The sequence below is a fragment of the Blennius ocellaris genome, assembly GCF_963422515.1.
Source record: "Blennius ocellaris genome assembly, chromosome: 19".
NCBI classification, from domain to species: Eukaryota; Metazoa; Chordata; class Actinopteri; order Blenniiformes; family Blenniidae; genus Blennius; species Blennius ocellaris.
This window is the reverse complement of record NC_137668.1, coordinates 25,453,670-25,465,062: the sequence shown is the minus strand read 5'-3', so window position 1 is coordinate 25,465,062 and position 11,393 is coordinate 25,453,670. Positions and strand designations below refer to the sequence as shown.

Genomic DNA, 11,393 nt, shown 5'->3' with positions numbered 1-11,393 from the left:
CAGTCTTGATTGTGAATTAAACTTTAGTGACATTTTGACTTTTCACTCTCTGTATGAATGTTTGTTTCCGTCACCATGGAAACAGAGGAAAACTTCAGTATTTGAAAATGCTGCTACTAAAACTGTGGATCAGCAGCGACGCGATACGATAAGCGTTTAGTTTTCTGCGTGAACAAGAAAAGTAACGAGACGCTTCACTTTGAGGAGAAAAGACCTTTTAATCTGAAACCAACTCAAACTGTGTGTGTGTGTGTGTGTGTGTGTGTGTGTGTGTGTGTGTGTGTGTGTGTGTGTGTGTGTGTGTGTGTGTGTGCAGGCGGTGGAGGTGTGTCCTCAGACAGGTGGAGGCGTGTCCTCAGACAGGTGGAGGCGTGTCCTCAGACAGTGTGGACCCTGAGCCAGGAAGACTCCACCGTCCACCAGGTACGGACTGACGTCTGTCTGCTCCGGCAGAAGACGACCGCTGGACATCAACTCAGAGACGACCTGCAGGACGAACGCAAGTGTGAGGACACACACACACACACACACACACACACACACACACACACACACACACACACACACCTGGCAGACCGGCCCCCCCAGCAGGTTCCCCCAGAAGAACAGGTGAGTCAAAGTCCTGTTGGTCTTCAGAGCTTCACACAGAGAGACGAGACCCTGAGACCTCATGATGTTCCTGCACACTGACAACCTGCACACACACACACACACACACACACACACACACACACACACACACACACACACACACACACACATACACACACACAAATATGAATGAAGGTAGTATTTTTAGAGAGGAGAACAGGAGAACAGGAGGAGGAGAACAGGAGGAGAACAGGAGGAGGAGAACAGGAGGAGGAGAACAGGAGGAGAACAGCAGGAGGAGAACAGGAGGAGAACAGCAGGAGAACAGGAGGAGAACAGGAGGAGGAGAACAGGAGGAGAACAGGAGGAGAACAGCAGGAGAACAGGAGGAGGAGAACAGCAGGAGAACAGGAGGAGAACAGGAGGAGGAGAACAGGAGGAGAACAGGAGGAGAACAGGAGGAGAACAGGAGGAGAACAGCAGGAGAACAGGAGGAGGAGAACAGGAGGAGAACAGGAGGAGAACAGCAGGAGAACAGGAGGAGAACAGGAGGAGGAGAACAGCAGGAGAACAGGAGGAGAACAGCAGGAGAACAGGAGGAGAACAGGAGGAGGAGAACAGCAGGAGAACAGGAGGAGAACAGGAGGAGAACAGGAGGAGGAGAACAGCAGGAGAACAGGAGGAGAACAGGAGGAGAACAGGAGGAGAACAGCAGGAGAACAGGAGGAGAACAGGAGGAGGAGAACAGGAGGAGAACAGGAGGAGAACAGCAGGAGAACAGGAGGAGAACAGGAGGAGGAGAACAGGAGGAGAACAGCAGGAGGAGAACAGCAGGAGGAGAACAGGAGGAGGAGAACAGGAGGAGAACAGGAGGAGGAGAACAGCAGGAGGAGAACAGCAGGAGAACAGGAGAACAGGAGGAGGAGAACAGCAGGAGAACAGGAGGAGGAGAACAGCGGGAGAACAGGGGGAGAACAGCAGGAGAACAGGAGGAGGAGAACAGCGGGAGAACAGGGGGAGAACAGCAGAAGGAGAACAGCAGGAGAACAGGAGGAGGAGAACAGCAGGAGAACAGGAGAACAGCAGGAGAACAGGAGAACAGGAGGAGAACCCACTCCTTCAGGGAACAGTCGGACCCTGTCAGGACGCCACTCAGACACTCGGCGCCGTCGTCGTCGATCTGATTGGACGACAGGTCGACGACCTCCAGGCTGCGGTTGTCCTCCAGCAGGCCGGCGAGGTGTCGCACTCCAAAACAAGTCACACGGTTACTATGGAAACCAACAACCGTCTCACACACACACACACACACACAGGACGAGGTGTAAAGACAACGGGCGTGTTCTCCGACCAGCGCAGGTCCAGGTAGCGCAGGCGGTGGTTCCTCCTCAGGCCCCCGGCCAGCACCTCCACCCCTCCGTCACCCAGCCCCACCCTGCCCAGGTGGAGCTCCAGCAGGCTGCCGTTCACCTCCAGCATCTGGGCGACGTGCGCCGCCCACTCCTCCTGCAAGACGGGACTCGGGGTGAGGCTGCGAGCCTGGCAGGCGCCGCGGAGGGCTGGAGAACCCACCTGGAGGCTGGGGAGCAGCGAGCCGCTGACGTCCAGGCGGAGGACGCTCCGGTTGGCCTTGAGGGCCTCGCTGAGGGCGACCACGCCCTGGGCGTCCTGCAGGGGGCGGAGCTTAGCTCGCAGACCGAGACTGTGTGTGTGTGTGTGTGTGTGTGTGTGTGTACCAGGTGGCAGTCGGCCAGGTGCAGCTCCTGCAGCGTGTCGTTCACCCGCAGCATCGCCGCCGCAGCTCCTCCGCCACCGATCTTGTTTCCCGCCAGACGCAGGGCGAGCAGCCGGCGGTTGGTCTGCGGAGGAGGACACGCCCACCATCACGCAGAGGACACGCCCACCGTCATGCAGAGGACACGCCCACCATCATGCAGAGGACACGCCCACTGTCACCCTGGCTCCAGCTGGACCACGTTTTCCAGTGAAAACGTGAAACTCGGTCTCCAGCGGCCCGGTGACAGGTGCATTGTGGGTGAACGAGGACGACACGGAGCTGCACGGTCCAACCTGAAGGCTGGCGGCGAGGACTTTGGCTCCGCCCATCTGCAGGTCGTTGAAGGTCAGGTCCAGCGAGAGGAGAGCCGAGTCGTCGTCCTGCCCGGTGGACACGAGGATCGGTCAACATTGCCCAGGTCCCCCCCCCCCCCCCCCCCCCCCTCCCCCACCCAGGCGGCGCTCTGCAGCCGCACTCACCTGCAGCAGGTCCGCCAGAAGCCCCGCCCCCTTGTCACCGACGCTGTTGTAGCTCAGGTCCAGCCCTGCACACACACACACACACACACACACACTGTGGGACACCTGGTGAGGTGAAGGTGTGTGTGTGTGTGCGTGCACTCTCACCTGTCACACGCTGGTTGTGTTTCAGACATGTCGTCAGGGCGACCACGTCGGTGTCTCCAAGTCTCTGGACACATTTCAGTCCACTTCCTGTCAGCTTCAAGGTCCACTTCCTGTCAACACAGTCCTGTGGTGAACTGAGGGTCCAGAACAAGACCTGGACGTGATGATGATGATGATGATGATGATGATGATGATGATGATGACGAGGAGCAGTGATGAACAGGTAATTAGAGTTGCTGCTTTAATTCCAACATAAATGCAATAAACCAAAAACCCACCGAGTTCATTTGTGTGTCGATTTTACTTTTTATGAATTTCCACCTTTAACTGTAAAAAAATAAATAAAAGTGAAAATATTATTTCAGATTTTCATTTACTTATATATACATATATTTATATATGTTATTAAAATAACACGTTTCTCCAGAACTTGTTTTATATTTACCTTGTTTGTTTTTTCTTTTGTTTTTTCAAGTTAAATCAACCCGAACCATGAGAAACAGCCCAGAGGACCCGGATGTAGCCCCGTTAGCTTTGAAAGCTAAAGTGTTTAAAGTGAGAACGTGGAGCTGTAACCCGGTCTGACCCGGTCTGACCCGGTCTTACCCGCACTCGGCGGCCTCCCGCAACACGTCCGAAACCTCCGGGACGACTCTTATCTCATTTTCTGCGCAAACTGCTTCATAAACCGCGGAAAGCGTCTTCTCGCCCATCCTCGTCGAGACCGCGGTTACTATGGCAACCGTCCGGACGGTGTCCGCGACGGACAAAAAGGAGGAAACTAAGCAGCGTTGAACGGCTCCTCACCATAGATAGAAACCTATAGATAAACAGTATATATACATATATATATTTGTATAAAACACTACATGCCTCGCGGCGCCGCCATCTTGGATAGGTCTCCCGCTCGAGCTCAACGTGAAGATCCAGGCTGGAAGATCCATAAAAACATGTGTAGCTCGCTTGCTAGTCCAGCTAGCAACACAAGTAATGCTTCATTTTAAAGCTGAGGAAAAGTTCTATTGTCTTCAGAACTGTAATCTCACCTGGTTGCTACTGACAGCACCAGGTATCTGTTTTTGGAAGTTTTCCAATATTTTCCTTTCTGGTTTGGTTTGAATCATTTAAATTGTGAAAATCAATAAAAATGCAGATTTTACCTTCGAAGTGATTTTTCTTCCTGTGAAGTTAAAGTTCAAAGTGCCGCCGACACAAAACGCCGTCACTCCTCCTCGGGTCTGGGACTTTTTATTGTTCTCTGCCGGTTTATACTCAACAACACGTACAAGTTGTGTAATGTACATCAACTCAAACGGAAAACTAGAAAAAAAAAAATAAAAAAAGAAGAAAGAAGAAGAAGCAGGAAAACAAACGACTACAGTGGAACTTCTAGAGTTTGTGAAACCGGAGGACGAGGTTCAACTGGAGGAACTGACGCCGTCACACCGGGACAAGTGCTGATTGGGAGGCGGAGATGGGTGGAGTCCGACGGCCGTGGGTGGAGCCCTGCAGCGGAGGTGGGTGGAGCCCCACGGCAGTGGGTGGAGTCAGCGGTAGTGGGTGGAGCCCCACGGCGGTGGAGGTGGGTGGAGCCCCGCGGCGGTAGGTGGAGCTCCGCGGCGGTGGGTGGAGCCAGATGCTGCGGTCTGAGTTTTTGTGGGTCTGAGTCTCTTGACTGGTGGTTGAAGCGGTCAGGAGGTTTCTATAGCAACAGTGACCTGTGTGTGTGTGTGTGTGTGTGGCCCGTCGGGAGGCTGCACCCCTAGGCGACCTTTGACCCTCACTGCTGCGGAGCGCCGGCGTCGCCGGTGTCGACGGTGCGGATGATGACGATCTGCTCCAGGCTCTGCGCCGGCGACGGCGGCGGCCTCAGCTGCTCCACCAGCGCGTGCAGCGTGTCCGAGTTGATGGTCTGCTCCTGGTCGGGGTCGAAGGTCACCTGGCCGCCGCCCAGCGGGGAGTCCACCGGCTCAGACTTGAACTCCTGGATGATGGCGGCGGTGGCGCTCGCCGACGTGGCGGCGGCGGCGGTGGTGGTGGTGGCGGCGTCGGCCGTGGCGAGGCCCTTGGAGGGCGTGGAGGGCTCCGGGTTCTCTGGCTCCTCCTCCTCGGGGGCGGAGCCTAGACCCTTGGTCTCCTGGGCGAACTTGTTCTGGACGAAGGCCACCGGGTGGCTGGAGGCCAGCAGGACCACTGGGGGGGTCAGAGGTCACACCGGGTCAGAGGTCACACCGGGGTCAGGCACATTACATGCTATGATAACAATCCAACTTGGTGCTTTTATTCTGACAGTCACCGTGATAACAATCCAACGTGGTGCTTTTATTTTGACAGTCACTGTGATAACAATCCAACTTGGTACTTTTATTTTGACAGTTACTGTGATAAGAATCCAACGTGGTGCTTTTATTTTGACAGTCACTGTGATAAGAATCCAACGTGGTGCTTTTATTTTGACAGTCACTGTGATAAGAATCCAACTTGGTACTTTTATTTTGACAGTCACTGTGATAAGAATCCAACGTGGTGCTTTTATTTTGACAGTCACTGTGATAAGAATCCAACTTGGTGCTTTTATTTTGACAGTCACTATGATAAGAATCCAATTTGATGCTTTTATTTTGACAGTCACTGTGATAAGAATCCAACTTGGTGGTTTTATTTTGACAGTCACTATGATAAGAATCCAGCTTGGTGCTTTTATTTTGACAGTCACCGTGATAAGAATCAAACTTGGTGCTTTTATTTTGACAGTCACCGTGACAACAATCCAACTTGGTGGTTTTATTTTGACAGTCACTATGATAAGAATCCAACTTGGTGCTTTTATTTTGACAGTTACTGTAATAACAGTCCAACTTGGTACTTTTATTTTGACAGTCACTATGATAAGAATCCAACTTGGTGCTTTTATTTTGACAGTTACTGTAATAACAGTCCAACTTGGTACTTTTATTTTGACAAGTCACTGTAATAACAGTCCAACGTGGTGGTTTTATTTTGACAGTCAGTGTAATAACAGTCCAACTTGGTACTTTTATTTTGACAAGTCACTGTAATAACAGTCCAACTTGGTACTTTTATTTTGACAAGTCACTGTAATAACAGTTTGGAGGTGAGTGAGTGAGTGAGTGAGTGAGTGAGTGAGTGAGTGAGTGAGTGAGTGAGTGAGTGAGTGAGTGAGTGAGTGAGTGTGTGTGTGTGTGTGTGTGTGTGTCTCACCGGCTCTGGCTCTCTCCTTGTGTTGCCGCACCTCGTCAGCGTGAGCTTTCTCCTGGTGTTTGATCATGTTCTTCACGCTGGCGAACCTGTTGCCACACAGCAGGCACTGGACGCCATTGTTCCCCTACACACACACACACACACACACACACACACACACACACACACACACACACACACACACACACACACACACACACACACAGTGAGGCCTGGTGGGCGGAGCCACAGCAGAGAGGCGGGGCTCGTCTCCTCACCAGGGTGGAGTCGCCTCATGTGCTTCTTCAGTTCCGACGACGTCACGAACTTGGCGTCGCACTTCTCCTGCGGACACTTGTAGGGCGTCTCGCCTGAAACCACACCGCGTTCCCATCATGCACCTGTGATTCAAATACGTGTGACGTGCCGGGGTGGGGGTGTGGGGACGTGGGCGGAGCCTCACCGGTGTGCTTCCTGGCGTGCGCGATCAGCGAGGACGACACGGAGAACGACATGCCGCACAGGTCGCACTGGTACGGCTTCTCGCCGGTGTGGCGCCGCTTGTGGTAGGTCAGCGTGCTGGACTGGGCGAACGCCTGGCCGCAGATGTCGCACACGTAGGGCTTCTCGCCGCTGTGGAGTCTGTCACACACACACACACACACACACACACACGCGATGAGGGGGCGGCTCCGGCCAGCAGGGGGCGCGGCGGCCCCTCCGGCGCGGCGACGCCCACCTGATGTGGATCTTGTAGTTGGACGACGTGGCGAACTTGAAGCCGCAGCGGTCGCAGGTGTAGGGCTTCTCCTCGCCGTGGTGCATGCGGCGGTGCGCCACCAGCTGGCACTTCTGGGCAAAACACTTGTCGCAGTCGGCGCAGCCGAACGGCTTCTCACCTGGAGACACACCTGACGGGTGAGCGCCGGCCCTGGAGGGCCCCCGCAGGGGGGCGGCGGTACTGCGACTAGCCGGCTTTGAAGGAGGAGGAAACGGAAACACCTGCGGGACTGGCTCCGCCCCCTGGCTGCTCTCAACTGTACGACTGGCCCCGCCCCCTGGCTGCTCTCATGTGTGACTGGCCCCGCCCTCCTGGCTGCTCTCAACTGTACAACTGGCCCCGCCCCCTGGCTGCTCTCATGTGTGACTGGCCCCGCCCTCCTGGCTGCTCTCAACTGTATGACTGGCCCCGCCCCCTGGCTGCTCTCAACTGTACGACTGGCCCCGCCCCCTGGCTCCTCTCACTTGTGACTGGCCCCGCCCCCTGGCTGCTTTCACTTGTTCGACTGGCCCCGCCCCCTGGCTGCTTTCACTTGTTCGACTGGCCCCGCCCCCCCTGGCTGCTTTCACTTGTTCGACTGGCCCCACCTCCTGGCTGCTCTCATGTGTGACTGGCCCCGCCCCCTGGCTGCTCTCATGTGTGACTGGCCCCGCCCCCTGGCTGCTCTCATGTGTGACTGGCCCCGCCCCCTGGCTGCTCTCACTTGTGTGACTGGCCCCGCCCCCTGGCTGCTCTCACTTGTGTGACTGGCCCCGCCCCCTGGCTGCTCTCATGTGTGACTGGCCCCGCCCCCTGGCTGCTCTCATGTGTGACTGGCCCCGCCCCCTGGCTGCTCTCATGTGTGACTGGCCCCGCCCCCTGGCTGCTCTCATGTGTGACTGGCCCCGCCCCCTGGCTGCTCTCATGTGTGACTGGCCCCGCCCCCTGGCTGCTGTCATGTGTGACTGGCCCCGCCCCCCGGCTGCTCTCACCTGTGTGTATGCGCAGGTGCGTCTTGAGCTGCGTGGCCTGCCTGAAGGTCTTGGAGCAGAAGATGCAGGAGAACGGCTTGAGGCCCTCGTGGATCTTCTCGTGGCGCCGCAGGCTGCTCACGTCTTTGAAGTCTTTGTTGCACTGCAAACACGACAGCGACATCTCGCCGCCCGCCATGTTCTGCTCGCCGTCCTCCCGCTCCGCCCCGCCCTCGTCTTCGGCCCCCGCCTCGCTGCCGCCGTCGTCCTCGTCCCCCCCCTCCTCCCCCTCCTCCACCTCCTCCTCCTCCTCCTCCTCCTCGTCGTCCCCGCTCTTACTTCGCCGCCTCGGCCCAGCCCTGGCCCTCCCCCGGCCCCGCCCCCCCCTCCTGCCTTCGCCGGAGCTCTGCCTCGCCCTCTTGGCGGCGGCGGGCTCGTCGCCATGCGACGGGCTCCAGTCGGCCGAGGTGTCGCCGCAGTCCCTGGCGCCGCCGTCGGAGTCGTACGCCGGCGCGCTCTCCGTCAGCGCCGCCCGGGGTCGCCCTCGCCCCCGGCCCCGCCCCCTCGGCCTGCCCCTGCCCCGCCCCCTGCCCCTCCCCCTGGGGCTCCGGGCGGGGGCGCTCGGCTCCACCTGCTCGCCGCCGGCGCCCTTGGGCCTGCGCCCCCGCTTCCTGCCCTTCCCCCGCCCGCCGCTCCAGAGCCTCGCCCTCGGGTTGTACTCGTCGTCGCCGTCCTCCAGGCCGCCGCCGCCCTCGTCGCCCGGCACGCCGCCGCCGTCTCTGCCCTCCCCCAGCCAGTCCGTCGCCACGGAGACGATGGACAGCGGCATGGGCGAGCTGGGGCTGCCGGCGGAGGCGGGGCTGGAGGGAGACGGCCCGCCCTCCAGCCCCGCCTCCGACAGCGACGCCTCGCCCGCCTCCGCCCAGTGGGGGTTCTCCTCCAGGTACCGCGTCGCCTCCGACATCCCCAGGAAGATGGCGGCGCGGCGCACCGCCTCCTGACGGGTGCTGCAACCACAGAGGGTACGGAGGGGCGGAGTCACTACGCTACACCCTCAAACGCTTCTGCTCTTTATGGTAACGCAACATTTTGAAATCGAGAAGAGAGGTGGAGCAGTGGAGGAGTGGAGGAGAGAGAGAGAGGTGGAGCAGTGGAGGAGAAAGAGAGAGGTGGAGCAGTGGAGGAGAGAGAGGTGCAGCAGTGGAGGAGTGGAGGAGAGAGAGAGAGGTGGAGCAGTGGAGGAGAGAGAGAGAGGTGGAGCAGTGGAGGAGGAGAGAGGTGGAGCAGTGGAGGAGGAGAGAGGTGCAGCAGTGGAGGAGTGGAGGAGAGAGAGAGAGGTGCAGCAGTGGAGGAGGAGAGAGGTGCAGCAGTGGAGGAGGAGAGAGGTGCAGCAGTGGAGGAGTGGAGGAGAGAGAGAGAGAGGTGGAGCAGTGGAGGAGTGGAGGAGAGAGAGAGAGGTGGAGCAGTGGAGGAGGACAGAGGTGGAGCAGTGGAGGAGAGAGAGGTGGAGCAGTGGAGGAGTGGAGGAGAGAGAGAGAGGTGGAGCAGTGGAGGAGGAGAGAGGTGGAGCAGTGGAAGAGAGAGAGGTGGAGCACTGGAGGTGGAGGGGGGGTGGAGCAGTAGAGGAGGAGAGAGGTGGAGCAGTGGAGGAGGAGGAGGGGGTGGAGCAGTGGAGGAGTGGAGAGAGGTGGAGCAGTGGAGGAGAGAGAGGTGGAGCAGTGGAGGTGGAGCAGTAGAGGAGGAGAGAGGTGGAGGTGGAGGGGACGGAGCAGTAGAGGAGGAGAGAGGTGGAGCAGTGGAGGAGGAGGAGGGGGTGGAGCAGTGGAGGGGGTGGAGCAGTGGAGGAGTGGAGGAGAGAGGTGGAGCAGTGGAGGAGAGAGGAGGGGGTGGAGCACTGGAGGAGGAGGGGTGGAGGAAAGGGGTGGAGCAGCGGCGGCTCACCTGCTCAGGTTCATGTGTCCGGTGTAGACGAACTCCAGCAGCTTCTCCAGCGAGTAGCGGCTGACCTTGTCGGGGTCGAGGGTCGTGACCTCGTGACCCCGCTCCGCCTGCGAGGAGAAGAAGTCGCTGAACGCCGCCAGGATGTTGCGGTGCGCCCGGAACTCCACGTCCCGCACCATGATGGTGACGTCACACAGGAAGTCCATCTCCCGCTGCTCGTACAGCCGCTGCAGCAGCAGCTTCCCGTGGCTCACCGCGTGAGGCATGGCGGCTGCGGGGGGGGGGGGGGGGGGGGGGGGGGGGGGGCAGGGGGCGGAGTCAACGTCAATGACCTCAGTGACGTCACACTAAAATGAAACGGCTCGTAGCCACGGCAACGAGGTGACCTCACCGTGAAGAGGCTCTGTGATGCAGCTTCACCTGCTGATGCTCCGCTGGAAAGTCCTGAGGAGAGAGAGAGCAGCTGAAACTCTCCTTTATCGCTGAAACTCTCCTTTAATGCTGAAACTCTCCTTTATCGCTGAAACTCTCCTTTAATGCTGAAACTCTCCTTTATCACTGAAACTCTCCTTTAATGCTGAAACTCTCCTTTATCACTGAAACTCTCCTTTAACACTGAAACTCTCCTTTAATGCTGAAACTCTCCTTCAATACTGAAACTCTCCTTCAATACTAAAACTCTCCTTTAACACCAAAACTCTCCTTCAATACTGAAACTCTCCTTTTACACTGAAACTCCCCTTCAATACTAAAACTCTGCTTTTACACTGAAACTCTCCTTTTACACTGAAACTCTCCTTCAATAATAAAACTCTTCTTCATCACTGAAACTCTCCTTTATCAGTGAAACTGTCCATCAGAAGCTGAAACTCTCCTTCAATGCTAAAACTCTCCTTTATCAGTGAAACTCTCCTTTATCACTAAAACTCTCTTTCATCACTGAAACTCTCCTTCGATACCGAAACTCTCCTTTAACACTGAAACTCTCCTTTTACACTGAAACTTTATAAACTTTGCTCGGCTGCCTCAGTTTCTAAAATAAAAGCTCCCCCGCTCGAGGCCTGGTTCCGATGCTAATGCTAACTGGCGCACTGTTTGCGCGCCCGGGCGGCGGGTCGCGGTTGTCCGTCGCGGGGTGACCGCCGCCGGGGGGGGGGCAGGCCCCAGACCCGGTCCAGACTCGCTCCGGACCCGGCCCGGTCCCGGTCCAGACCCGGTCCCGGGCGGACTGGCCGCTAGCCGCGGAGCGGCAGGAAAGAAGCGGGAAGCTTTGTGCTCTTATTTCGAAGGTTTTACCGGCGGACCGACGTCAGCCGGCCGCAGACGGCCGCAGGCGGCCCGGTAACGGGTAACCGGAAGCCCCGGTGCGCGGATTAATCCCGTCCGACCCGGTACGGGCCGGATTATAATCCAAAACAGTCCCGAATAAAAGAGAAAAGTACCTTCTAACATCCGAGAGCCGCAGCCAGGAAACACGTGACGTCGCGATCTCGCGAGAGTTCGTCCGCGATCAAAGACACTGAAAG

The 11,393-nt window shown here is 57.5% G+C and overlaps 2 protein-coding genes across 2 annotated transcripts; both read right to left on the bottom strand.

Moving 5' to 3' along the window:
- Nucleotides 1-220: 220 nt before the first annotated feature.
- Nucleotides 221-3,787, bottom strand: lrrc34 (leucine rich repeat containing 34). The gene is given in 9 exon segments (XM_080514797.1): nucleotides 221-486; nucleotides 568-694; nucleotides 1,707-1,990; nucleotides 1,993-2,259; nucleotides 2,328-2,450; nucleotides 2,662-2,748; nucleotides 2,848-2,912; nucleotides 2,995-3,104; nucleotides 3,601-3,787. Coding segments are annotated over 9 exon segments (1,323 nt in total). The 5' UTR covers nucleotides 3,708-3,787; the 3' UTR covers nucleotides 221-333.
- Nucleotides 3,788-4,238: 451 nt separating this feature from the next.
- mynn (myoneurin) lies at nucleotides 4,239-11,327 on the bottom strand. Its single transcript, XM_080514864.1, has 10 exons — nucleotides 11,310-11,327; nucleotides 10,259-10,311; nucleotides 9,868-10,138; nucleotides 8,266-8,933; nucleotides 7,948-8,163; nucleotides 6,935-7,094; nucleotides 6,659-6,837; nucleotides 6,474-6,566; nucleotides 6,217-6,342; nucleotides 4,239-5,187 (listed from the first exon to the last, which is right to left on the bottom strand). The coding sequence occupies exons 3-10, from the start codon at nucleotides 10,131-10,133 to the stop codon at nucleotides 4,775-4,777; spliced, it is 2,121 nt and encodes a 706-aa protein (XP_080370990.1). The 5' UTR covers nucleotides 10,134-10,138; nucleotides 10,259-10,311; nucleotides 11,310-11,327; the 3' UTR covers nucleotides 4,239-4,774.
- Nucleotides 11,328-11,393: the final 66 nt, after the last annotated feature.

What these genes read in the sequence shown, in the direction of transcription:
- mynn (XM_080514864.1), bottom strand. Translation starts at nt 10,133, where the DNA reads ATGCCTCACGCGGTGAGCCACGGGAAGCTGCTGCTGCAGCGGCTGTAC. An exon ending in GCACCTGCGCATACACACAG is followed by an intron (nt 7,095 to 7,947) that starts GTGAGAGCAGCC and finishes GTGTGTCTCCAG; the next exon opens with GTGAGAAGCCGTTCGGCTGC. An exon ending in AACTACAAGATCCACATCAG is followed by an intron (nt 6,838 to 6,934) that starts GTGGGCGTCGCC and finishes TGTGTGTGACAG; the next exon opens with ACTCCACAGCGGCGAGAAGC.